At 35.7% G+C, this 24161-nt stretch overlaps 1 protein-coding gene across 6 annotated transcripts in view; it reads right to left on the bottom strand.

Moving 5' to 3' along the window:
* The window catches only part of RAB3GAP1 (RAB3 GTPase activating protein catalytic subunit 1), a 117809-nt gene that overhangs the window by 19743 nt on the left and 73905 nt on the right, over window positions 1-24161 (bottom strand). For all 6 annotated transcript variants that reach the window (XM_025935257.2, XM_025935256.2, XM_086715196.1 and 3 more), the window contains 5 exons: window positions 23191-23363; window positions 21954-22008; window positions 21349-21708; window positions 11662-11799; window positions 7829-8056 (listed from right to left, as the gene is read on the bottom strand). In XM_025935257.2, coding sequence (XP_025791042.1) covers window positions 7829-8056; window positions 11662-11799; window positions 21349-21708; window positions 21954-22008; window positions 23191-23363 — 954 coding nt within the window. The remainder of the gene's footprint in view (window positions 1-7828; window positions 8057-11661; window positions 11800-21348; window positions 21709-21953; window positions 22009-23190; window positions 23364-24161) is intronic.

The following is a 24161-nucleotide window of genomic DNA, read 5'->3' as shown; positions in this document are numbered from 1 at the left end:
TGTTCGAAAGAGCCTGTTGCCTCAGGGCCTCATTTGGTATTTATTAAGCTTTTAAATTTTTACCAATCTGATGTGTGAGAAATGGTTATCTCAGTGAAGTTTATAAATTTGCATTTCTCTTACTATGAATGAAGCTGAACATCTTTTGAAAGGCTTAAGGGTAATTATCTTTTGGGTAGATGAGTTATCTCCTCATATCTCTTGCCCATGTTTCTATAGTATTTTTGCACTTTATCTGTAATACATACATTTCTTCCACTTTACAAATATTTCTCCCAGTTTATCATTTGTCTCTTGACTTTTTTTTTTTTTTTTTTTTGAGAGTGAGAGGGCACAAATGAGCAAGGGGCAGAGAGAGAGAGAGGATCCCACAAGGGGGAGGGGGAGGAGGAGGGGGAGGAAAGCAGGGCTCACCAGAAGCGGGGATCGAGCTCACCCAAAGTGGGGCTTGTGCTCATCCAATAAGGGGCTCCAAATCATGAACAGTGAGATCATGACCTGAGCCAAAGTCAGATGCTTCACCGACTGAGCCACCCAGGCACCCTTTTCTTTTTCAGTCCATTCTTATGTATGGTATGAGAAACAGATCTAATTTTATCTTCTGCCAAATGGTTACTCAGTTATCCCAAATAGATGTATTAAAAGGTCTATCCATACCAGTGATTTGAGATGACATTTTCATCATATACTAGATTTCTATATGTATTTATGTTTTTTCCATTCTCCTTCACTGGGCTGTCTAGTTATGCACCATTATCATATTATTTAAATAGTGAGGCTATGTATTATGCTTTAATATCTGGTAGGGTTAGTTCCCCGTCCCCCCACCATTCACCTGCCTCATAGCTTTCTTTTCATAACTCTTTCTTTACAATCCATTCTTAGCTACTCTTGTATGCTTTTTTAAAATAACAATTCACCCATTTAAAGTGTACAATCCAATAGTTTTAGGTATATTTACAGAGTTGTACAACCAAAACCACAATTTTAAACACATCCATGAACCCCAAAAAACCCCATTAAAAGTCACTCTCCAAACCTCTGAGTCCTAAGCCTGCATGTTTATTTTTCCAGATAAATTTGAGTATCAACTTGTCTGACTCCATACTAAAGACTTTTTCGTACTTTATGGGACTGCATTAAATTTATAAATTAATTTAAGTAGAACTGAACTTAATGATGTTGAGACTTCCTAACCAAGAACAAGTGATATCTATTCATGTGTGTTTTTCAGGAGTGTTTCTTTATTCATATTTCTATCATTCTGGTTATTTCTAGGCATTTCACCTTTTTTTTTTCACTTATAATGAAGAGAAAATGTCATTCACATCTTCAGAATTATTATTATTTGTGTATATGAAGGCTACTAGATACATATTAACTTTATATTCTGCTACCTTGCTGAATTATTTTCAATTACTTTTATCACCGATTCTTTAGATTTTTCCAGGTATACTGTCATAGCAGCTGCAAACAAAAAGTTCTTTCAACTTCTATGTCTCTGTTTTCTCTTTTCTAATTATATTGACTAATGTCTCCAAAATAATGTTAAATAACGTTAAATGAGACAGTAGGCACCCTTGCCTCATTCCTGACCTTAGTGAGAATAGTTCTAGGGTTCCCCAATTAAGATGCTTTGTTTAGGATTGAGGTCTATATACATTTTTTTAAGGAAGTATCCATCCATTCTTAATTCTGAATCTTTTATTAGAAAGGAGTATTAAATTTTATCAAAGATTTTTTCAGTACATATAAGATAATGATATACTTTCTTCTTAGACCTATTAATGAAGTTAATTATATAAATAAACTTCAAAAAAAATCACTGTTGCACTCAGTTGACATGTATTATTATCTCAAAGTAGTAAGAGCCTGTTCATTTAGGATTTTGCATTCGGGGTGCCTGGGTGGCTCAGGCGGTTGAGCGTCCAACTCTTGACTTCGGTTCAGGTCATGATCTCATGGTATCGTGAGATAGAGCCCCACATCAGGCTCCACGTTGACAGCAAGGAGCCTGCTTGGGATTCTCTCTCTTCGGCTCTCTCTGCCCCTCACCTTCATCTCTCTCTAAACAAACTTAAAAGGATTTACATTAAATTTCTTAAGTATTACTGGTCTGTACTTTTTTTAGATATGCCTCCTTTATCAGTCTTAGGGACCAATGTCATAGTCACAGTTTACGATAAAAATATTTTGGAAGATTTCCTTCATTTGCTATGTACTGAAACAATTTAAGCAGCATTTGAACTATCTGATCTCTCAACATTTAGATGAAGTCCCCTGTGAAACCAGCTTAAGCCTGGTGTTTTTTTATGGGGTCATTTCTTGATAATTGTCTGTTTCTTCTATGGAAACTGGTCTGTTTACATATTCTATCTTCAGTGGGGTCATTTTTTTATATACTGTATTGTCCCAAGAAATCCTCCATTTCATCTTGGTTTTCAAATTTATATGCACAATCATATAAAATATTTTTAAAAAATATTTCCTCTGTATCAATAATTATTGGCACTTTTTATCATTTCTTATTTTGTAATGCATGCTTTTCCTTTTCTTTTGTGATTAAAGCAACAATTTGCCAATTTTGATTTTTTAAAATAAAACCATATTTATTAATTTGATCTGTTTTTCTGTTCTCTACTTCATCACTCTCTTTTATCTTTAGCATTGCCTTCTTCTGGTTTTCTTATAGTTTTACTTTTGTTGTTCTTTCTCTAGGTTGAGTTAGAAATTTATTAATTCAGTCATTTTCATTTATTTTTGAATAATCTCTATATCCAACATAGGACTTGAACCCACAACCCTGAGATCAAGAGTCTCATACTCCACTGACTGAGCCAGCATGCACGCCTTCTATTTTCGTGACGTAGGTATTTAGGGCTATGGATTTTGCTTTCATCACTCCTTAAATATGTCTTATAGATTCGGATATACAGTGTTTTCGTTATTTTTCAGAAGTTTGTTTTAGTATTTCTCCTTTACCTAAAAGTTAATATAAGGCTTTTAAATTTCCAGGGAGAAGCCCTAGATTTTTTTTGTTGTTTCTTTCTATATTTAAATAGGCTGTGTGGAGCCTAGTGTGGGGCTTGAACTCATGACCCTGAGACTAAGACCTGAGCTGAGATCAAAAGTCAGATGCTTAACCAACTAAGCCACCCAGGCATCCCTTGTTATTGCTGTTTCATTTTTAATCTCTAGTTTTATTGCAGAGATCAGAGTACTGATAATATTTTCATGATGAATCCTGCTGTGTTTTTTTTGTGCCCTAATATACTATCAGTTTTTGTGAATGCTCCATGTGCATGTGAAAAGAAGGTACAGCTTCTATTGCTAAGGTACAGTGTTTGGGATATATCTAAAAGATCAGCCTTACTATCTTATTTAGATATTTCCTTAGTTTTGACTACTTGATTGTCTTGTATAAAGAGTAATGTGGTCAAAGTCCTCTGTTATGAGTATGTTTCAATCTGTTTCTTCCCTTACTTCCTATGGTTTCCTATTTTACACAGATGGCTGTTATCTAATGTATAAACATTAACAAATATTATACCCTCATTGTGACATACCATTTTTAGCTTATAAAGCATCTTTTAATGCTCTTCTGCTTTAATTCTACCTTATTTCATATCAGGATCATAACCCCTTTTTTTATTGCTTTCAGGTACCTGATGAATCTGTCCATTATTTACTTTGTAACCTTCTTTTTGTGTATATGATAAAATAAATTTAATTATATAATTAACCATAGGCAGAAAACTAAAGGAATAATGTGGCTATACCCTTACTCTAATCATATCTCTATTCTATGTATTTTTTTTTTACTTTTGATTGATTTTTGAAGCATAACTAACAATACAGTGTTATATTAGTTTAAGGCAATAATAATGCTTCAACAATTTTATCACTTCTCTGTGATCATCGCAGTAAACGTGTACTCGTAATCCTCTTTTTCTATTTCACTCACAACCCTACACATCCTCCCTCTGGCAGGCATCAGTTTGTTCTCTATTCTTAAGGGTCCATTTTTTTTCTCTTTATTCAGTTGTCTTGTTTCTTGTGTTTCAGTGTTTTGTTTTGTTTTTTTTTTAAGGTTTTTTTTAAAAGTTTATTTATTTTTGAGACGGGGGAAGGGGCAGAGTGAGGGGGGAAGAGAGAGAATTCCAAGCAGGCTCCACACTGTTCAGCACAGAGCCCAACGTGGGTCTCGAATTCACGAACTGTGAGATCATGACTTGAGCAGAAATCAAAAATCGATACTTAACCAACTGAGCCACCCAGGCACCCCTGTTTTGTTTCTTAAGTTTCACATATTCGTGAAATCATATGGTATTTGTCTTTCCCTGACTAACTTATTTCACTTAGCATGATATCTTCCAGATCTATCCATGTTGCTGCAAATGGCCACATCTTATTCTTTTTTATGGATGAGTAATATTCCATTATAGACATATACCACATCTTCTTTAGCCATTTATCTATCAAAAGACACTCCAGTGGCTCCTAAATCTTGGATCTTGTGAATAATGCTGCAATAAACACAGGGGAACAACTATCTTTTCGAATTTGTGATTTCATTTTCTTTGGGTAAATACCCAATAGTAAAATTATTGGATCACATGTTAATTCTATTTTTAGTTTTTTGAGGAACCTCCATACTACTTTCTATAATGGATGCACCAATTTGCATTCCCACCATGCATGAGGGTTCCTTTTTCTCCAAATCTTTGTCGACACTTGTTATTTCTTACCTTTTTTATTTTAGCCATTCTGACTTTGTAGCCTTTTTGAATCAATGAATCCCTTGTTTGTAGCAGACACTTGGATTTTACAGGACTTATTCTGTGTGTGATGTGATCATTGTTATGTGTGTTTATCTGTTGTGTGTTCTTTCTTTTTAAAACAATTTTTGCTGGTCCTTAGGAAGTTCTGTATTTTTATTTTAGTAGCTATCTTTGCAGTAATACATTTTTTGTGCCCTTAATTCCCTTTAACTCTAAGTATTTGCAATTGGTCTGACATTTTAATTTAACTTAATTTAATTTAATCTATTCTACTTCATATTTTGAAAGAGACAGAGAAAGAACATGAGCTGGGGAGAGGGGCAAAGGGAGGGAGAGAGAGAGAATTTTAAGCAGGCTCCATAATCAGCGTGGAACCCATTTTTAAATGGGTATTTTCTAATTACCACTTATTATCTATTTATATTTAAATCAATGATCTCATTCTACTTCCCTCCCCCCCCATCCTCTTTTTGTCCCAACTTCTCATTCTACTACAATTTTTACATCTTCTTCTACCTATATCCTCAGTTTTAGTCTTAGCTCTAAAATTAAAGAAATAAAATGCTCACCACAGGCCCTCTGTCAAAGTTTCCCCAGTCACATCTTGGTTGGATGAAGTTTATCCTCCTGTATGTTGTTAAATAAGGAAGCAACTAGCCACATGTAGCCACTTAAAATTTGTTATACTAGCCACATTTCAAGTTTTCATCATAGCCACATATGCCCAGTAGCTATAATTTTGGACATCACAGCAATAGAATGTTTCTAACACTGCAGAACGTTCTATTAGGGCAGCTCTAGTAGATTCCTCAGGAAGGGTGAGTATGTACAGAAATGTGTGTGTACAAAAACTCAGAGAAAATATTTTTATAGTCTTGACTATGTGGACACTTTGGTGGCATACAGTATCTTTGGCTTATAATTTTTACTTACAGTTCTTGAAAATGCTGCTCCATATTGCCTTGCTTTTGAGAAATCTGACATCTAATTCTCTTTCCTTGTAAATTATTTTCATTTCTTTGCCTAGAAGTCCTGAGAATTTTTTTTCTTTAAATATTTAAGTTCTAACAGTTTTATAGTGATGTATTTTGGAGTTCATTACTTCTGGTGCATCTTCCTCTATACCCAGGGAGCTCTTTCAATATATAAATTCAGGTTTTCTTTTATTTCCAGAAAGGTTTCTTGGATTGCAGTTTCAAATATTAGTTCTGATCCAGTGTTTTGGTTTTTCCTCTTCAAAGACTCTGATAAAATGAATATTACTTCTTCTTTTCCTATCTTCCATTTTTACTAGTTTCTCTTCAACTCCTTTATTCATCCATTTTCATTCTCTTGGCTGTTTTTGCTGTTTTTCCTTGTTTACTTTTATCAAACTTAAATGTAAATCTATTCTCCTATAGGCCCTTTGTAATTTAGTCTTTATTTTTGATATGGTTGTCTTTTTCTTCTACTCCTATCCTGAGAGTTAAACCAGCTGTGGCTTCATTTCTTCATGGAGTTTTTTGGTCCATTTCTGCTCTTGGCTCTTAGTATATCTGATTAAACATGATTCTTCATATTCCCCATGCTGGTTTGAAGACAACTTACTTCTTTGTAGTGTTACAATTTTTTCCTGTTTCGTGGTCAATTTTGTGGGAAATGTTTTCATTAGCTGAAATGACCCAATCTGCATTTTCTGTTTTGTTTTGTTTTTATAGTAGTTTTGTATGGATATGGTCTGCTCTTTACTAGTCCTAGTCATGTCACAGTTTAAAAGTGCTCTCTTCTGCACCATTTCTTTAATGGATTGGGAGAAGGGGAGGTGACAGAGATTGATAGGTTTTATTTCTCTTGCATTTCTGCAGGATTCCTAACTTCCCCCTTATTCCTTTTTTCCCATCACCATTTAATCTCAAAGGGGCAATTCCTTCTCCATATATCTAGTTCTTCCCAAGGCAACGTCTGAGTATCTACTTCTACTTCTAATCCTACTTTAAAGTCCCTTCTCGGGCGCCTGGGTGGCGCAGTCGGTTAAGCGTCCGACTTCAGCCAGGTCACGATCTCGCGCTCCGTGAGTTCGAGCCCCGTGTCAGGCTCTGGGCTGATGGCTCGGAGCCTGGAGCCTGTTTCCGATTCTGTGTCTCCCTCTCTCTCTGCCCCTCCCCCGTTCATGCTCTGTCTCTCTCTGTCCCAAAAATAAATAAACGTTGAAAAAAAAAATTAAAAAAAAAAAAAAAAAAGTCCCTTCTCTGTAGCCAGTGCTGTGAATTATCAAGCCATACCTGCACTGAGTATTAATGTTAGGCTCTCTCCTTCTGGGGTGGCTCTGTGCTCCATCTAAGTCTTCTGCATCCCTCAGCTCTTCTGAAGACTCCCTGCCCTGCTCTCTACACCCACAGGCTTACAGTACTGGGACCTCCTTTGAAATTTGGCTTATTTCCCAACTTAGAGTTAATTTGAAGGTCACTAAGGTCTCTATCTCTTAGTAATGCCAAAGGCATAGATTTACTTACTTATTAATTTCATGGGGTTTGGGGGATAGCTGGGAGGGAGAAAGCGTAGGACAATTTGTTATCAGGTAGCTGTCATTATTCTCCAGAACTCCAAATGTTTTTTGACAATTACAAAGCAGTCCACTAAATGGATTATACCATAATTTATTAAACCAAGCTTATTTTCGGAAGCTTTTATTGTGTCTACTTTGTCACTAGAAAACTTTGTTGAACACCATTCTTATACATTAATCTTTATGTATTTCTCATTGTTTCTTTAACAAACTGTTTTGGTAATAAAACTGCTAGGTCAAAGGATGTGACCATCTTTTGTCATATGCTATGAGGCAGTCCGATGGTAAGCATTCTATATAAAATATGCATGTCTTATTCTTTGGCCTATTTGGAAGTAGTTTTAAAATCTTAAATATGAATAGCAGATACATAAAAGGCTCATTAAATTTTAATGCTTTGCTTCTCAAGTGTGTCTAAGGCTTAAACATCTATTATAGTAAGTTTTAAAAATGTTAGAACAATAGTTAGCTTTCTAGTGTTAGATACCCAAACCTCAGTTACCTTTTCTGCTTCCCGCGTATCATCAAAAAGTCTCCTCTGCCTTCTGGCAGGAATTGGTTTAGCTGTTTCCCAGGCTTCTACCCACATATTGCTTGGAATCTTCATTCGGGCACTCAGTTCTCCTTTCAGAACCATGTTGCCCTTTTCATCAATGACTTCCTCTTCAATATAATCCCGGGGTGAGTACCACCTCACAAAATCTTCCAGGAAACAACCTGGATTCGCTGCCTAAAATAAGGCAAAAAAAGTTCAGCAGAATCCAGTAACAATCAACAGTTAGTGATAAGCTTGTTTGCAAAATCATACTTTCACCAAAAATTACCTAATCTTTACAAAATCTAATATGTGACCTGAGTGTGGGGGTAGCCTTTAAAAGAGGCCAGATGTTCAAGTACCAAAACCATTTTCTTTTGTTGTCTCCACTTCACAGAAAAAGAACACATTTTCCTTCGGTGAATTTAGACAAAAAAATCTGTTGTAAAATGAAAATAACTCTCTTAAGTGGATTATAAGTTATATAAGTTAGTTTAAAATTATAGCATAGTAACTACTCAATAGTTGGAAAAGTACTCAATAGTTGGAAAAGTATCAAATAAGCTTGACTCAAGTAATTAAATAATACACAACACAATTAGAATAATAACACAATAATGGAAAAGTTCTACTCTTTTTTTTCTCTCAAAAATCAATACTGGTACTGCAGTAAGTATCAGCCAACCTCAGAAATGTTCTATTCAGTCATCAAATTCTTGTACTTTATACAACAAATTACCATCACATACATTGCTTTTGTGTTGTTAAGGAACTGGAATTCTAACTATTGCTTTTCAGCTTCTGAAACCAACTAATTGAACTTTCATTTACTGGATAAGTCTATAGAATTAATGATGATGCATGCCAAAGTTCTTAAGCAATTCTACATTCAAGCCTGGAAAAAAAGTAGAGGCTTCACAGTGTTAGTGGTAAGGCATGGAAGTCTTCTTGCAAGTGTCCAGTGATGTATTAGTAGAGTACTAAGGATGGGCATGTATGTATGTATATATACACAAACTCAAAAGAATATGTGTACACACATTAAACACATACCTTTTTAGTTATATTCTCTACCACAACATATACTTCCTGCTATAGGTACTATTTTATTTGCCTATAATAGTTAAGTGATATAAATATTAACAAGAATGTGCTACTAAGCAGAAAGGTCGGGGCACCTGGGTGGCTCAGTTGGTTAAGCGTCCGACTTTGGCTCAGGTCACGATCTCACTGTCTGTGAGTTCGAGCCCCATGCTGGGCTCTGTGCTGACTGCTCAGAACCTGGAGCCTGTTTCAGATTCTGTGTCTCCCTCTCTCTCTGACCCTCTCCCGTTCATGCTCTGTCTCTCCCTGTCTCAAAAATAAATAAAACGTTAAAAAAAAAAAAGCAGAAAGGTCATTTTCTTCCTTTTTAAATTAAAATAACTCCAGACCAAAATGAAAACAGACATGATAAGAATAGTAGCCTTAAATGTGAAGAGCAAAACTGCCCATTTGTCCTCACTGAGTCCCCTGACAACCAGCTTCACCATCCCTATCAATTCAAGAAATTCTCCTGAGGGATGAGGACTCAGCGGAAGATTCTTAACTGAGAGTCAGCAACATAAACTTCCAACGACTATGGCATCATGGCAATAAAAAAATGCTGCAAACAGTAATGGGTCAAGATTACTGCATGACTCAGGATTCATGTACAAAGATCTGGTTATTAACCAGGCAACACCACACCCACATAAAAACATCCCGTAGTACACAAGTTAAAAAAGACCTTTCACACCAAAATTCTTCCTTCTGGCTTGCCTTACTGTACCATGTACCAGGCTTAACCTACAGCTACCAAAAAAGGGTCAAGGCTCACTTCAGCTGTGTTTTCTTTCTACTGTTACAGGTATGTACTACAAGAAAATGCTTGAGAATAGGTCCTGCCCTTCTGGAACTGAGAGGGGCATGTACCTAAGGTACCTATCAGCATCCACCCAAAGCTCTGCAGACTCTCCTAAGGGCCCCTAATACTAGTCACCCGCATATAAAAAAGGAGAGGCAACCATATCTACTTTAGAGTGACTATGTCTTTCCTTAAACCTATTAACTGATTCCCACATAGGCAGGGGCAGATGTGTTAAGTTGGCTATTTGAAATATAATCTTTTTATTAAAAGAATATTTTAAGAGATTTGCAGGTACCCAAATGAGTCTAAAAGAGTTGAATGAGCTTAGTTTTGCTGAGGTACAGTGTTGGAATCACACAGAACCTTCCCATAAGGGGCTAATATGTTTCTAGAGGAAAGCTTTTACAGTTTCGATTATGAATTTCCTCCTAGAAGTGCCTCTGCAAGGATGCGGTAGCAGCACAGGGGCAGATAAATATGAAGGCAGCTAGAGGTCAGGTAGGAAAACAACTGCTACAGAGGCTGGTACTTCCTGTTGTGCACATACATCATAAGCCAATTCCCTTTTCCTACCTTTTTGATTTAACACATGCCCTGAGAGCCAACTGTCCTCTCTTTTTCCATTGTTACTATTTTGTTTTAAAACAATACATCTCTTTTGTCTCATGGCAGAACAAAACGCACAGATATTCCCTATCTTCTTAGTCTCTAAGAAAAACATGTACCTATCAAGAAGTTTACTAAAGACTTTTTTTTCTTTTGATAAAGATGGGGGAAATAAGCAGGGAATAAAAGCATTCCCTTTTACTGTCCTACAATCTGCTAACAGGGAAGATAAAAGTGACATACGTTTTCATAAGTTGTTTCTGTTGAAAAAAATGAAACTCAAGTTGGCATACAGCACAAAAGCAGGACTGATTGGAGGCTATGGAACAGGGAGATGGAGACCATCACAGATAGCAGCAGGTCAAGGAGGAAAATCTGGGCATGGGAAACAGTTCAGAGTATCAGCAGGAGGCACAGGGAAGGCCTATGGCCCACCAGGCTACCCACTTGGGGTTTTTGTTCTGTTTGTTTTAATATACATGGCCTTGCCTCTACTTTCAAGAATAAGTAATTCAAAAACAAGGGCATCTGGATGGCTCAGTTGATTGAGTGCTGACTTCAGCTCAAGTCATGATCTCATGGTTCATGAGTTCGAGCCCTGCATCAGGCTTGCTGCTGTCAGCGCAGAGCCTGCTTCGAATCCTCTCTCTATAAAAAATAAATAAATACACATTGAAAAAAAAAAAAAAAAGACCTTTTTCATCCCTGGGTTTTTAAGCTAATAAGCCAAATGTCACCATTCTCTGAATCCTCTATGTTCCAACACAGGACTATATCTAACCCTAAAATATTCTTCTTCAGGTAGCAAATGCCTACTTACCCTAAAGTAGTGACTCTTCTGAGAAACCCTCCATGACCCACTCAGTAGAGTCAGTCACCTTTCTAACACTGCCTTCCTAAGTGAACTCATCACATAACTATTTACATATCTCCCTCCAAAACTTCAGTAGACTGTAACTGAGTATAATCAAGCAGCCTATGTTAAATCTCAAGGGTTTCCTAAAAGCTGTGCATTAAATTGGATAAACACATAAAGGAGAAAAACATTCCAATGCACATACAGAAATGATTCAATTCTCAACTTCCAACTACTATTCAAAGATTGTTCTTTTCTTGTTTTAAATTTAAGAACCAAGTCTGGCTATGACCTTTAGGACATAAACGTAGGATGCTGTAACTACTAATGATCTCAAAACATTTAATAAAAAAGACATTCAAGCCTCCACACCACTTTAAAGAGTGACTTTCACAGCTTCATCCCAGAATAGCTCCAAACAGACTCCGAAGCTCTGACAGTGTGACCCACCTTAAAAGACTCCATATCTGAGAGCAGACAGGCACTCTGCATGCGTGCTCGGAGGTGAGCCCCTTCTGCTGATGTTCCTAATTTAGCTAGAACCTCCGACTGCTCCTCCAGCAGATCTTCTGTCATAGGTGCTGGTTCCTGTGAAGCACAAAAGGACAAAGCTCATGAACAGCTTTTTTTAGAAAAAGCAGAACTATAAAAATAAAGACAACAATTATTTCATCTCTAGCAGTCACAAAATCTGTATTTAAAAGAATTCAGAGAAATTCACAAGTTTTTTAGAACCTACATAAAAAATTAACAAATTAATAACAAATATGACTTTCAGCATACCTCCCCCCCAACAAATAAGATTATCATGTTTTTCTTGACAGGATTAACAGCCAAAAGACAGGAATTTGGGTGCACTGAACATTTTCCTGCCTATTAATGATAAGAAATGAAGTCCTAATGATATGTTTATGTGTATCATCATTAGTTACAACCAGGTTTTTATTACAACTAGTAAGAGAAGAAAATTGATAAATATGGAAATTAAAATAAAGGCAAATGTTTGAATCTCAACTAAAAGACCCCAAATAACTAAGTCTTATGTTGGCAAAGCTGCTTTGAGTTTAGGTTCCAAAGACATTCTAAATACTAATTCCCACAAGAAGTATTTGGATTTTTGTTTTAGGAATCAGAGACATTATATATTTTAATGGTAACCCCAAATAAAAAAGAAGCTAGGGCAAATCTAAAGGAAGATACAACTGTAGAATCATTATAAGAGTGACAGAAAACATTTCAAAACTGCTGAAAGGAACTTAAGGAAAGTTCTGAGAATTGATTCCATTAGATTTTATATCTGAAATATGAAAGCACTCAACAATCCAGAGACCAACCAAACAAAGCTTGCCTGCTTCGTTGTTAAAGCCAGAAAAACATGGACTTTTCTATTCCTACATAGTAAGATAAAGCCCAGTGGAAGTAAGTGTTTAGAGCACCTTGACAATAAATACATTCCTTCTAGATGTCAAGAGCTTACTGTAAAGCAGGGTTTCATAGCCTCGGCACTAATGACATTTTAGACTGGATAATTTTTTTGTGGTGGGTGTGTCCTTCGCATTGTAGGATGTTTAGCAGTATCTATAGCCTCTATCTATCAGATGCTTACAGCACCACTCCACCTAATGACAAGAAAAAATGTTTCCAGGGGTGCCTATGTGGTTCAGTCAGATAAACATCTGACTTCTGATTTCAGCTCAGGTCATGATCTCAGGGTTGTGAGATCAAGCCCTGCATCGGGCTCTGCACTGAATATGGAGTCCACCTCAGATTCTCTCTCTCCCACTGCCCCTCCCCCTGCTTGCTCATGTGCACACACTCTCTCTCTCTCAAAAACAACAAAAACAAAAAACAAACAAACAAACAAAAAAACAGAAAAAAGTTTCCAGGCATCACCAAATATCCCTGGGGGGTCAAAAAATCACTCCTCATTTGAGAACGAATGACATAAAAATAAATAATTTTCACAAATATCTGTCAATAATAAAATAGAAGCATGGTAAAGCTATAGCATTCAAAACACATAGCAACAAACAAAATAACTGTTTTCTTCTATCTTCCTCATTTTTGGAAGTTTTTTCTTTTTTTAATGTTTTATTTATTTGAGAGAGAGAGAGAGAGAGAGCATGAGCAGGGGAGGGGCAGAGAGAGGGGAAGGCACAGGAAGAATAAAGCCTGGCATATACTCAGTAAATGCTAGCAATTAGAGACAAAATACTTAGGTTTTCATTATGAGCTTCACATTGATTATCAAAATACCTCAAATTAAAAAATGAACCCCAGTGAAGCAGGCCTTCAATCTTTCCATTAGGAAGGAGCTACTTTTCATTGTCCAACAGCCCTGCAATCTCAGGATGATAGGAAAGAAATGACATGTTGAAAAGACACTGGCAACCCTTCCTACCTGGAAATCTCAGGCGAACTCTAAGTGAAAAAGAACATGATCAAGAGGAATATCAGCAGGAAGTAGCCTGTGGACTATACACTTAAATATTTACCCCTTCTAAATATGCCCAAAGCTTTCTCATATACACGATCTCACGTGAGCACTGAGAAGAGGTCAGGGCATTTTACAACTGATGAAACAGAGGCGCAGAAACAAGTGCCCTACACAAGATCAAGGGGCAAAACGACGAAGCGTCAAACTGAAGAGAGAATCTCAGACCAACCTGATGCCAACCTTGAGAACTACTAGTTTGGTTCAATCCACTAGTTTACGAACTCTTGCTCTAACAGATCCTCCATAGTTTTCTCTTCTAGCCCTGGCATTAGAATATTGGGTAGTCTTTAAGCTTTTTCTAACCATAAATGTTAGGTTGAACTAAATCTACATGAAAGGAATACAAAAGAGTGCTTAAATTCTTATGAAGTAATGATCTATATAAATTATTTTTCTGTGTGATATAGGCAATTGATTAATGGCACATTTTAAGCTAATTTCTTAAGTGTGAAAGTGTGTTTCAACTGGAATCATTTTGAATTCCAATCATTTTATGTAAGTACATATACAATGATTATAATTTAAGTGAGATTAACTTTAAAGAAAGTAAAATAGACTAAAAATCTGCCCTGCTTTGCCTAAATGTAAGATATAAAAATGAATTTCTAAAAAAAATGATGCATGCTGAGGAAAAAAATAAGTTTAAATTATTCTAGATTTAGATAATAAATTTGAATATGAAAAATGAAGCATCTAAAATAAACAAAGGAAGTATATAGCCTTTTGAAAAGAAAATAAAGATTGAGCTTCCAGAGTAACTTTCTTGGACTCTTCATTAACCCAATCAAACCAAGATAATACATATGCAACTGGCCCGTTAAAAATAAGAATACTGTTAATTAAAACTTGGAAAGAAAAAAGACGTAAAAAAAAAAATTAACTTTTGCTGGACACTTACATGACAAATGTTTTCAAACACAGTATGTGGTTTAATCCTTAACAACCCGGAGTGATACAAACTGTTATTGGTTTTTAAGGTATTTAATATTTGTTTATTTAAAAAAAATTTTTTTTAGTATTTATTTTTGCAGAGAGAGAGAGACAGAGACAGAGACAGAGCATGAGCGGGGGAGGAGCAGAGAGAGAGGGAGACACAGAATCTGAAACAGGCTCCAGGCTCTGAGCTATCAGCACACAGCCCGACGCAGGGCTCGAACTCACGGACAGTGAGACCATGAGATCATGACCTGAGCCAGAGTCGGACGCTCAAACAACAGAGCCACCCAGGCACACCATTTAATATTTGTTTATTAAACAAATAAATAGGTAGTGTTTTAAAACTGGAGATATCTTAGAACAAGATAGAAATACTTTCCTTTTCTTCTTGTCAATCAGTGATATTAGAACCACTTAACTTTTTAACCACTTTTGTGAAGTATAAATCGACATTTAAAGGGTACATTTGATAAGTACATACCCATAAAACAATCACCAAAATCAAAATAATGAATTTATCCATCACCTCTCAAAGTTTCCTTATGGCCATTTTTAGAATATCCATTAAAAAATGAACAGATAAACAAACTGTGGCATATCCATGCAATGGAACACTACTAAGCAATAAAAACGAATGAAGTACTTATATACATAACAAAATGTATGAATCTCAAAATAATGAGGCTGAGAGAATTCCTTCTTACAAAAAAGTAAAAATAAAATTTACTCAAAAATTTAAAAAATGCAAACCAATCTATTATTATTTGCTTTTAGAGATTAAAACAAGGCTCAGAAAGAAAACAGAGCTTGTACTAGCAACACTGTTAGTAGGTGGTAATGTTAGAATATAAATCTAGTTTCATTGGATTCCAAAACCAAGGTTTATACCACAAGATCTCAATGCGAACTGCATGCACCAAAACAAAATTAGAAAAAAATACACTCTTGGTTTCTAGCATTAGAATGTTCTGTCCTGGGGCGCCTGGGTGGCGCAGTCGGTTAAGCGTCCGACTTCAGCCAGGTCACGATCTCGCGGTCTGTGAGTTCGAGCCCCGCATCAGGCTCTGGGCTGATGGCTCAGAGCCTGGAGCCTGTTTCCGATTCTGTGTCTCCCTCTCTCTCTGCTCCTCCCCCGTTCATGCTCTGTCTCTCTCTGTCCCAAAAATAAATAAACGTTGAAAAAAAAAATTAAAAAAAAAAAAAAAAAAAAAGAATGTTCTGTCCTAATACTAAAAATGAAGAATGGAATACCTAAAAAATAGAATTCAGTTTTAAAAGAATAAAGCAAAAAGGCTAAGGCCTATCAAACAAAAACATTAATCTTGTAAATGATAGCCACCTGGCAAAGAAATAGTATAAGCATGGACAACAGAGTTAACAGAATCCATGTTTGAAATTATCAAGCAAACATCCCAACACCTAACTCTATGATTATTAATCAATCCACTTCAAAATATAAAAACTGGTTACAAAACTTTCAAGTAAATCCTTGCCTCTTGAGAAGCAATACTAGCCACTTATATAAAGAGAAAGTCCTCTGAAGAATAACAACTAAGAACTGAGTGCTTATTGTGAACTAGAACTGTATTCATTTATCATGTGCTATTTCATTTAAAATTCACAATTATCTTGGGGCGCCTGGGTGGCTCAGTTGGTTAAGCATCCAACTTCGGCTCGGGGAATGATCTCACGGTTGGTGGGTTCAAGCCCCGCATCGGGCTCTGTGCTGACAGCTCGGAGCCTGGAGCCTGCTTCGGATTCTGTGTCTCCCTCTCTGCCTCTCTCTCTCTCTCACAAATAAGTAAACTTAAAAAAAAATAAATAAAATAAAAATAAATAAGTTTTACAATTATCTTAATGATAACCTCAATATGAAGGAAAAGCATTTGATAAAATATAATACCTCTTCATAAAAAAAAAAAAAACACAAAAACTCAAAACCAGGAACAGAAGACAACTTCCTTGATATGATAAATGATACCTCTATTAGATACCCTCAATGATTATTATATGCTTTCTTCCTGATACTGAGAACAAGAGAAAGTATCCATATACTAATCACACTGCACTGGTGGTACAGTACAATAAGGCATGAAAATGAATTAAAAAGTGTAAAGGTTGGAAAATCAAATTCAAACTCTCTATATTAGCAGATAACATGAGTGTGTCTATAGAAAACTCCAGGCGCACCTGGGTGGCTCAGTTGGTTAAGCATCCAACTCTTGATTTCAGCTCAGGTCATGACCCCAGGGTCGTGGGATCTCTAGCCCTCCACTGAGTTTTGGGCTGAGCATGGAGCCTGCTTAAGATTCTCTTTCTCCCTCTGCTTCTCTCTCCCACTTACATGCCCTCTCTCTCTAAACAACAAGAACAACAAAACTCCAAATAATCTACAAACTACTAAAAGTAATAAGTGAATGTACTTAGATTGCTAGATCCAAAATCCATATACAAAAATCAACTGTTTCCACATATCAGGGCAAAAATTTTTAATGGAAAAAAAATTTTTTTTTGAGAGAGAGAGGGCAAGACAGGGAAAGTGGCAGAGGGAGAGAGAGAATCTTAAGCAGGCTTCATGACTCACCATGGAGCCTGATGCAGGGTTCAATCTCAAGACCCTGGGATGATAACCTGAGCTGAAATGAAGAGTGAGACACTCAACTGACTGAGCCACCCAGGCCCCCTTAAATGGAATTTTTAAAAATGCCATTTGTAACATTTAAGAAATTACAAAGCTTTTGAATTAAATCTAATAATAAAAGATATGCAAAACCTCTACATTAAAAACTATAAAACACTGATACGGGAAAGTAAAAGAAACCTTAAATAAAGTGAGAAGTATTTCATGGTCATGGGACTCAAAATTGTTAAGATGTCAATTCTCCCTAAGTTGATTTATAAATTCAATGCAATATGAACTGAAATCCCACCAAGATTATTTTGTATGTGGAAAATGAAAAGCTGATTCTCAAATTTACATAAGAATGCAATGGGCAGCCAAGATAATCCTGAAGAACAAAGTTAGAAGATTTATGCTACATGACAGAAAGACCGTAAGTTACAGTAGAATAGTCTATTATTAGCACAAGGATAGACAAAGAGACTAATGGACAGAATACATAGCCAGAAACAGACCAACACACATATGATCATGTGATTTAGAAGATACCACTGCCATTCTGTGAGGAAAAAGCAAGTCTTTTGAATAATGGTGTTGGAACACGGCTCCATCTCTTTATAGGGAAAAGAGAATCAACCACTTCCTCATACCAAACACAGTCAATTTGAGGTGGATCACAAACATAAATGCAATAGGTAAAACAATAAAGCTTCCAGAAGAAAACATAAGAGACTATTTCTAGGACAATGGGGTAGTTAAAAATTTCTTAAAAGGGAGACAAAGCACTGTCCCCATAAGATAAACATTAACAGACCAGACTTTATTAAAATTAAGAATGCCTATTCAACAAAAGGCATCATTAAGAAAGTGAACAGATAAGCCATAGACTGGAGACTGTGACCACACGAGGAGAGGGCTCTTGGAAGCCTGTATTTGATATTTCTCAAACTCTGTCCCATGGGCCACCTCTTGTTCCTGATTTTGCTTTGTACCCTTTTACTATAATAGCTTATAGCTATGAACATGGCTATATATATATGTGCTGAGTCCTGTGTGTCCTCCTAGCGTATCATCAAACCTGGGAGTGGTGACAAACCAAATGTTAGGGATTATGCGGAATAAACCCCAAGTATTATACACTGTTGGAGGGAATATAAACTAGTTCAGCCACTGTGGGAGACAATTTGGCAATATCTACTAAAGCAAAAATATATTTCTACCATGTGGCCCAACAACTCTACTCTTAGAAATTTATCCAAAAGAAATTAAGAACCTATGTTCACCGAAAGACTCATAAGAATGTTCACTTATTTGTAATAGCTCAAACTATCAACAACTCAAATTCCATCAGCAGGTGAAAGGACAAGCAAATTGTGGCATGTTCACATAATAGAATATTACAAAGTAATAAAACACACACACAAATACTGATTCAGGTAACAATATGGATGAACTCACACGTGGTAGTTAAAAAAAGTTCAACACAGAGTGGGAATGATTCCATTTAAACACAGGGGCGCCTGGATGGCTCAGTCAGTTGAGCAACCGACTTCAGCTCAGGTCTTGATCTCGCGGTTTGTGGGTTCGAGCCCTGCGTCGGGGTCTGTGCTGACAGCTCAGAGCCTGAAGCCTGCTTCAGATTCTGTGTCTCCTTTTCTCTCTGCCCCTCCCCCACTTGTGCTCTCTCTCTCTCTCTGTCTCTCTCTCTCAAAAATAAATAAATGTAAAAAAAATTGTAAACGCAAAAGAGTATGGGCGCCTGGATGGCTATGTCAGTTAAGTGTCCAACTTTGGCTCAGGTCATGATCTCTCAGTCCATGGTTTTGAGTCCCGCTTTGAGCTCTGTGCTGACAGCTCAGAGCCTGGAGCCTGCTTCAAATTCTGTGTCTCCCTCTCTCTCTGCCCCTCCCCTGCTCATGCTCTGTCTCTGTCTCTATCTCTCAAAATAAATAAACATTAAAAAAATTTTTTTTAAATGTTAAACACAAAAAAGTAAGCAGAACATAATTTCATTTATGAGATTCAAAAACTGACAAAACTAAGCTATAGTGATAAAAGTTAAAAAAGAGTTAAGGGAGCAGTGAGCTATGCTATCCAATACATCTGGCTATTTAAATGTAAATAAATTTATCAAAATTAAAAATTCAGTTCCTCAGTTGCATACACATTTCAAGCACTCAATGGACATAGTATTGGACAAGAGAGCTAGAAATGTACAGTTTTACCTTCACAGAAAGTTCTAATGATCACTACTGTTCTAGGATGATGGGAATTTTTCATACTTTGATCTGGATGGTAGCTACATGAGTTTTTAAACATGAAAAAACTCACCAAGCTGTACATTTAAAATTTGTGCACTTTATATATAATTTATAAATCAATAAACAAGCAAATAAATGTTTTTTAAATGACTAGGAAAAAACACGTACAGTATATATAACAAAGGGTTTATATCTATCTAAAATATGAAGGACTAATACAAATCAGTAAGAAGAGGTCAGAAACCTAAATGAAAAATAATAGGCAAGTCAAAGGAAAAGATGGCCAAGAAACATACTAAATGATGCTTCAGTTCATGAAAAATCAGAGAAAACAATTTAAAACATTGAGATAATACTTTTGTCCACCATACTGTCTAAAATTTATATGACTGGTAATATCAATTGTTTATAACAAAATTAAGTATGAATGTTAAGTACCATGAGTGCAAGAACCTTACTGTCAAGTTTACTGCTATATTCCCAAGTTATAGAACAGTAGTTGGCATACATTAGGCACTCAATAAATATTTGTGCAAGGAAGAAAACAAGAAAGGAAAGCTGAATAGAGAACAATATTTCCTTATTCCTATACATTCACCATTGACTAGAGTATAAAATAGGTACAGCCTTTTGAAGAGCAATTTCATAGCTTGTATATCTGCTTATCTAGCAATTCCATTTCTTATTTTCTTAAGAAACACTCAAATGTGAACACACAATGTGAGAAACTACAAGAATCTGTACTGTAGCACTGTAATAGCAAAATCTAGCAATAACATCTATTGTGCATCAAGAAGGAAATGGTTAAATAAACTATGGCTCTTCTACACCATGGAATAGTAGACAGCAATTAAAAAGAAATAAAGTGGATCTACATGTACTGACATGGAAAGATCCCAAGACATATTAGGTTAAACAAAAAGTTGTTTAATGCACACATTTAAAAACAAACCAAAAAAAATCCACAAAACTATGTATCATATGTATACACATGTATGTACATCAATGCATAGTATCAGGTATAAGAAACTATAACGCAAACCAGTAATAGTGGCTACTTCTAGAGATGAGAGTTGAATTAGTGGGTAGTGGCTTTTACTTCTAAACTGGGTTTTTCACAATAAAACATACCCACATGTTGTTTATGCAAAAACAACCCCCAAAAAACTATTGCTCTACCTTAGGTGTTGTGTTGTTTCTGTTCTACTTCCTAATGTTTTAAAATGGCTTCACTTTATTTTTGAACAGATAAAACTAATCATATATGAGCACCTGGGTGGCTCAGTTGGTTGGGCGACTGACTTCGGCTCAGGTCATAATCTCACAGTTCGTGAGTTCGAGCCCCATGTCGGGCTTTGTGCTGACAGCTCAGAGGGTGGAGCCTACTTCAGATTCTGTGTCTTCCCCTCTCTCTACCCCTCCCCTGCTCACACTCTGTGTCTGTCTCTAAATAATAAATAAACGTTAAAAAAAATTAAAAAAAAATAGTCATATAAATAAAAGGATTTTTACTTTTGTTCCTCCTCTCCTCTTTTTGGATTTTATTTTTTAAAGACCTGTGTACTCACCACTTAGTTTAAGAAATAACCGATCACCTTACCATAAGGAACTACTATTTACCTAAACTTCAAAGCATTTCTCAATTTCAGAAATGGAAATACCTGAAAGCCCCCAATAGTTAATTTAGATTTCAAATCTTAGATCTTTGAACAAAGACTGCTTAAAGAATTGCTCCTACCCAAAGCAACCATTTCCTACTAGGATGAAGATACGAACAACAAAATAAAAATAATCAAAACTTACAGAACCAGTCCATATCCTACCTGGGTCACTGGAATGTAGAGTGGTTCTCCATTATGTAGCAGAGTGAGTTTTCCATGCTGATGTAGTCGTCCTTCTGGTTTTAAACTTGCTGTCTCCTTAGGTCCTCCTTTCTTGCCACTCTCTTGTCCATTTCCTTTAAGTTCTTCAGTATCGCTTAGGCATTCAAAAAATTCTTCTTCACTGTCACTCCAAGAATCCCAAGATTTTCCAACCTCTCCCTTTTCCTTATCAGTATCTTTTAGATTATCCGGCCCCAGCTGGTCTCCAGCTTTTCCAGCATCCCCTGGAAACATATCTGAAGTATTTGTCTTTCTCCCCTCATCACGGGCCTTCTTTCTTTCAATACAACAATTTAACATCTTAAGAAAACAAAAATAACATTTGTATTTAAATTAGTTACAGTTAAATAAAAACCTATCCACTTCTTCAATATTTAATTTGCCTTCCCATTCCTTCCCTGGACCTTCTTGTGAATGACAGTAACTGTAAGTAATCTACAGTAGCATGATGAGAATAGTATATAACCCATTATTACATTTAGTATTAGAATAAGCTCCAATTAAATTAAGACCATATTTAGATACTGTCATTGAGAAATCTTTACCTGTAGTTTCTGATGCAGTAAACAACATCTTAGATCTGGGGGTCCACTTGCTAATCTATCAAATAAAGTAGCGGGAAAAGTTAGTTTTAGTAAAATGGCTTCAGGTATGCAAATTTATTTGCTACTATAAATTTTAACCATAATGATAAGAAATCAAAAGATTTCAACAGGTAAGATAATTGAAATGAAGTAAGACTAAAAGATCAAAATTTGTTTTATCCTTGTAGTCCACCAACAGCGAATATATTTTTCAAAGCTTAATAGCAAACTAGTAATAGCTCTCAAGTTAAGAGAAACTTAAAATGTCTCTAAATCCACCTCAGGAAGTAGCTAGGATACAGTGTTTCACACTATACAAAACAGATTAGATTATATATTCAGTTCTCAATTATTATTCTCAATATAAAAAACCACTGTTCTCCACCTCTCTTTGCCAAGGGGAGCTTAAACCACCTCTTCTACACCACTAGGTTTCCAATAATCAGCCAAGAGATAATCCAGCTAAGAGAGACTAGCAACTGACACAAGTATAAATATTTTTGGCTCAATCACCATTTCATATTACTCATATTATAATTCTGCCTTAGTATGCGTAGATGAGCAGTAACCTATGCAATATCAAAATATTTGGTAGCTATTTTATTAAGTGAAATGTCAACATAAATCCACAAAAAAAAAATTACAGGCAACGTTCAATATCTGAACTTATGAACTCTAAAGATGTTTTCTCTTCACCTATAAAAATATGTTTACTATAGAAGACTTAGAAAATACACAAATCTATAAAAAACAAAAATAAAAATATAATTTCACACTCAGGGAAATTTCTGTTAACATTTGGCTTTATTTCTTCCCAATTATTTTTCTATAAATACAGATAAGCAAAACTGAAAGCACTTAGTGTACACAACACTATAATCTACTTTCTTGCAAATATTATGATCATTTTCTATGTTAGCAGATTTTTGGAAAAAACTTGTAATAGGTCCATAACTTTCCATTGTAGACATACATTATGATTTATACTACTCTTTTATGTTTGGTACTTAGGTTGCTTCCCTTTTTTTCCCTATTATAAATCTGACACAATGAACACCTGTGAATATAAATCATGTTCAAAGTTTCTTACCACTTTCTTAGGGCAGATTTCCTAGAAGAGGAGAATTAATGTATCAAAAGTATAATTCTTCTAACAAACAAAAAGCCTACGTATACAAACAGAAATTGAAATTATTACCCTGGAATCAGAAAGTTATTTTCCCATCTGAAACGCATTTCAAGAACAAATTCCTGCCAGAGGTGTGCCACTCCCTTCAATCCTCCATGGTAGAAATTGATCATACAAAGACACAAAGCCAACTTGTATGTTAAACTGTCAGATGGTGCAGATTTGAACTGATTGTAGAGATTCTGAATTTAACAAAGCAGAAACAAAGAAAAACTTGTTAACAACATATGTGCAGGCGTAACCAAAAACTGGGAGGTTTTAATACTAAATCAACCTATCCTACCAAACTAGCTTTTATCAAATGTTTAATACATTACTGCCTTAATTGTTTTTAGGTAGTCCCATGTTTTTAAGATTTCTTCAAGGACCAAAAAAATGAGGCTGTAGTTCAGTGAAGCGAAAGTCAGAACTTTCCATTTCTTCTGTGGCATCTTCAAGATGTAATCCAAACATGTTGCTTTAAAAATCTTTTAATTATAAATGAATATAAACTTATTAATAAAACCAAACATACAAAATCAGAACTAAAAATAAAAAGCCTGTTTTTCCTCATTTCATGAAATCTAGTTCCCAAGAGTAACTACCGAAAATAGTTTATCTCTACACCTGTCCCTTAAACATCTCATTACTCAATTTATCCAAGACTTGGATAAGAAACACATGAAAATTTTACTTCATTTTATACAGTTTATTTCATTAGTTCTCCACTCACTGTCTAGTTTTGAAAGAGAAGAAACTGTTGCAAAACATCAAATTGTTAAGTTTACAAAAAGTCTACAATGAAAGAAATCCTACAATCATGCACAATATATTTTTTTCACTGTTTCCAGAAAAGCTCTTACTACCCAAAATACAGATCAATGGCCAATGTAATAGGTCATAATCTGAGTGGAGGCCATAATGTCTACTCAAATTTTCCTAAGGTGATTTTTAAAATACAAAGATCCAGGGCACCTGGAAGGCTCAGTCTGTTAAGCGTC

This window comes from Puma concolor, chromosome C1, assembly GCF_028749965.1.
Source record: "Puma concolor isolate L17-30 chromosome C1, mPumCon1.1.hap2, whole genome shotgun sequence".
Lineage (NCBI taxonomy): Eukaryota > Metazoa > Chordata > Mammalia > Carnivora > Felidae > Puma > Puma concolor.
This window is presented reverse-complemented; position numbering and strand designations above follow the sequence as displayed.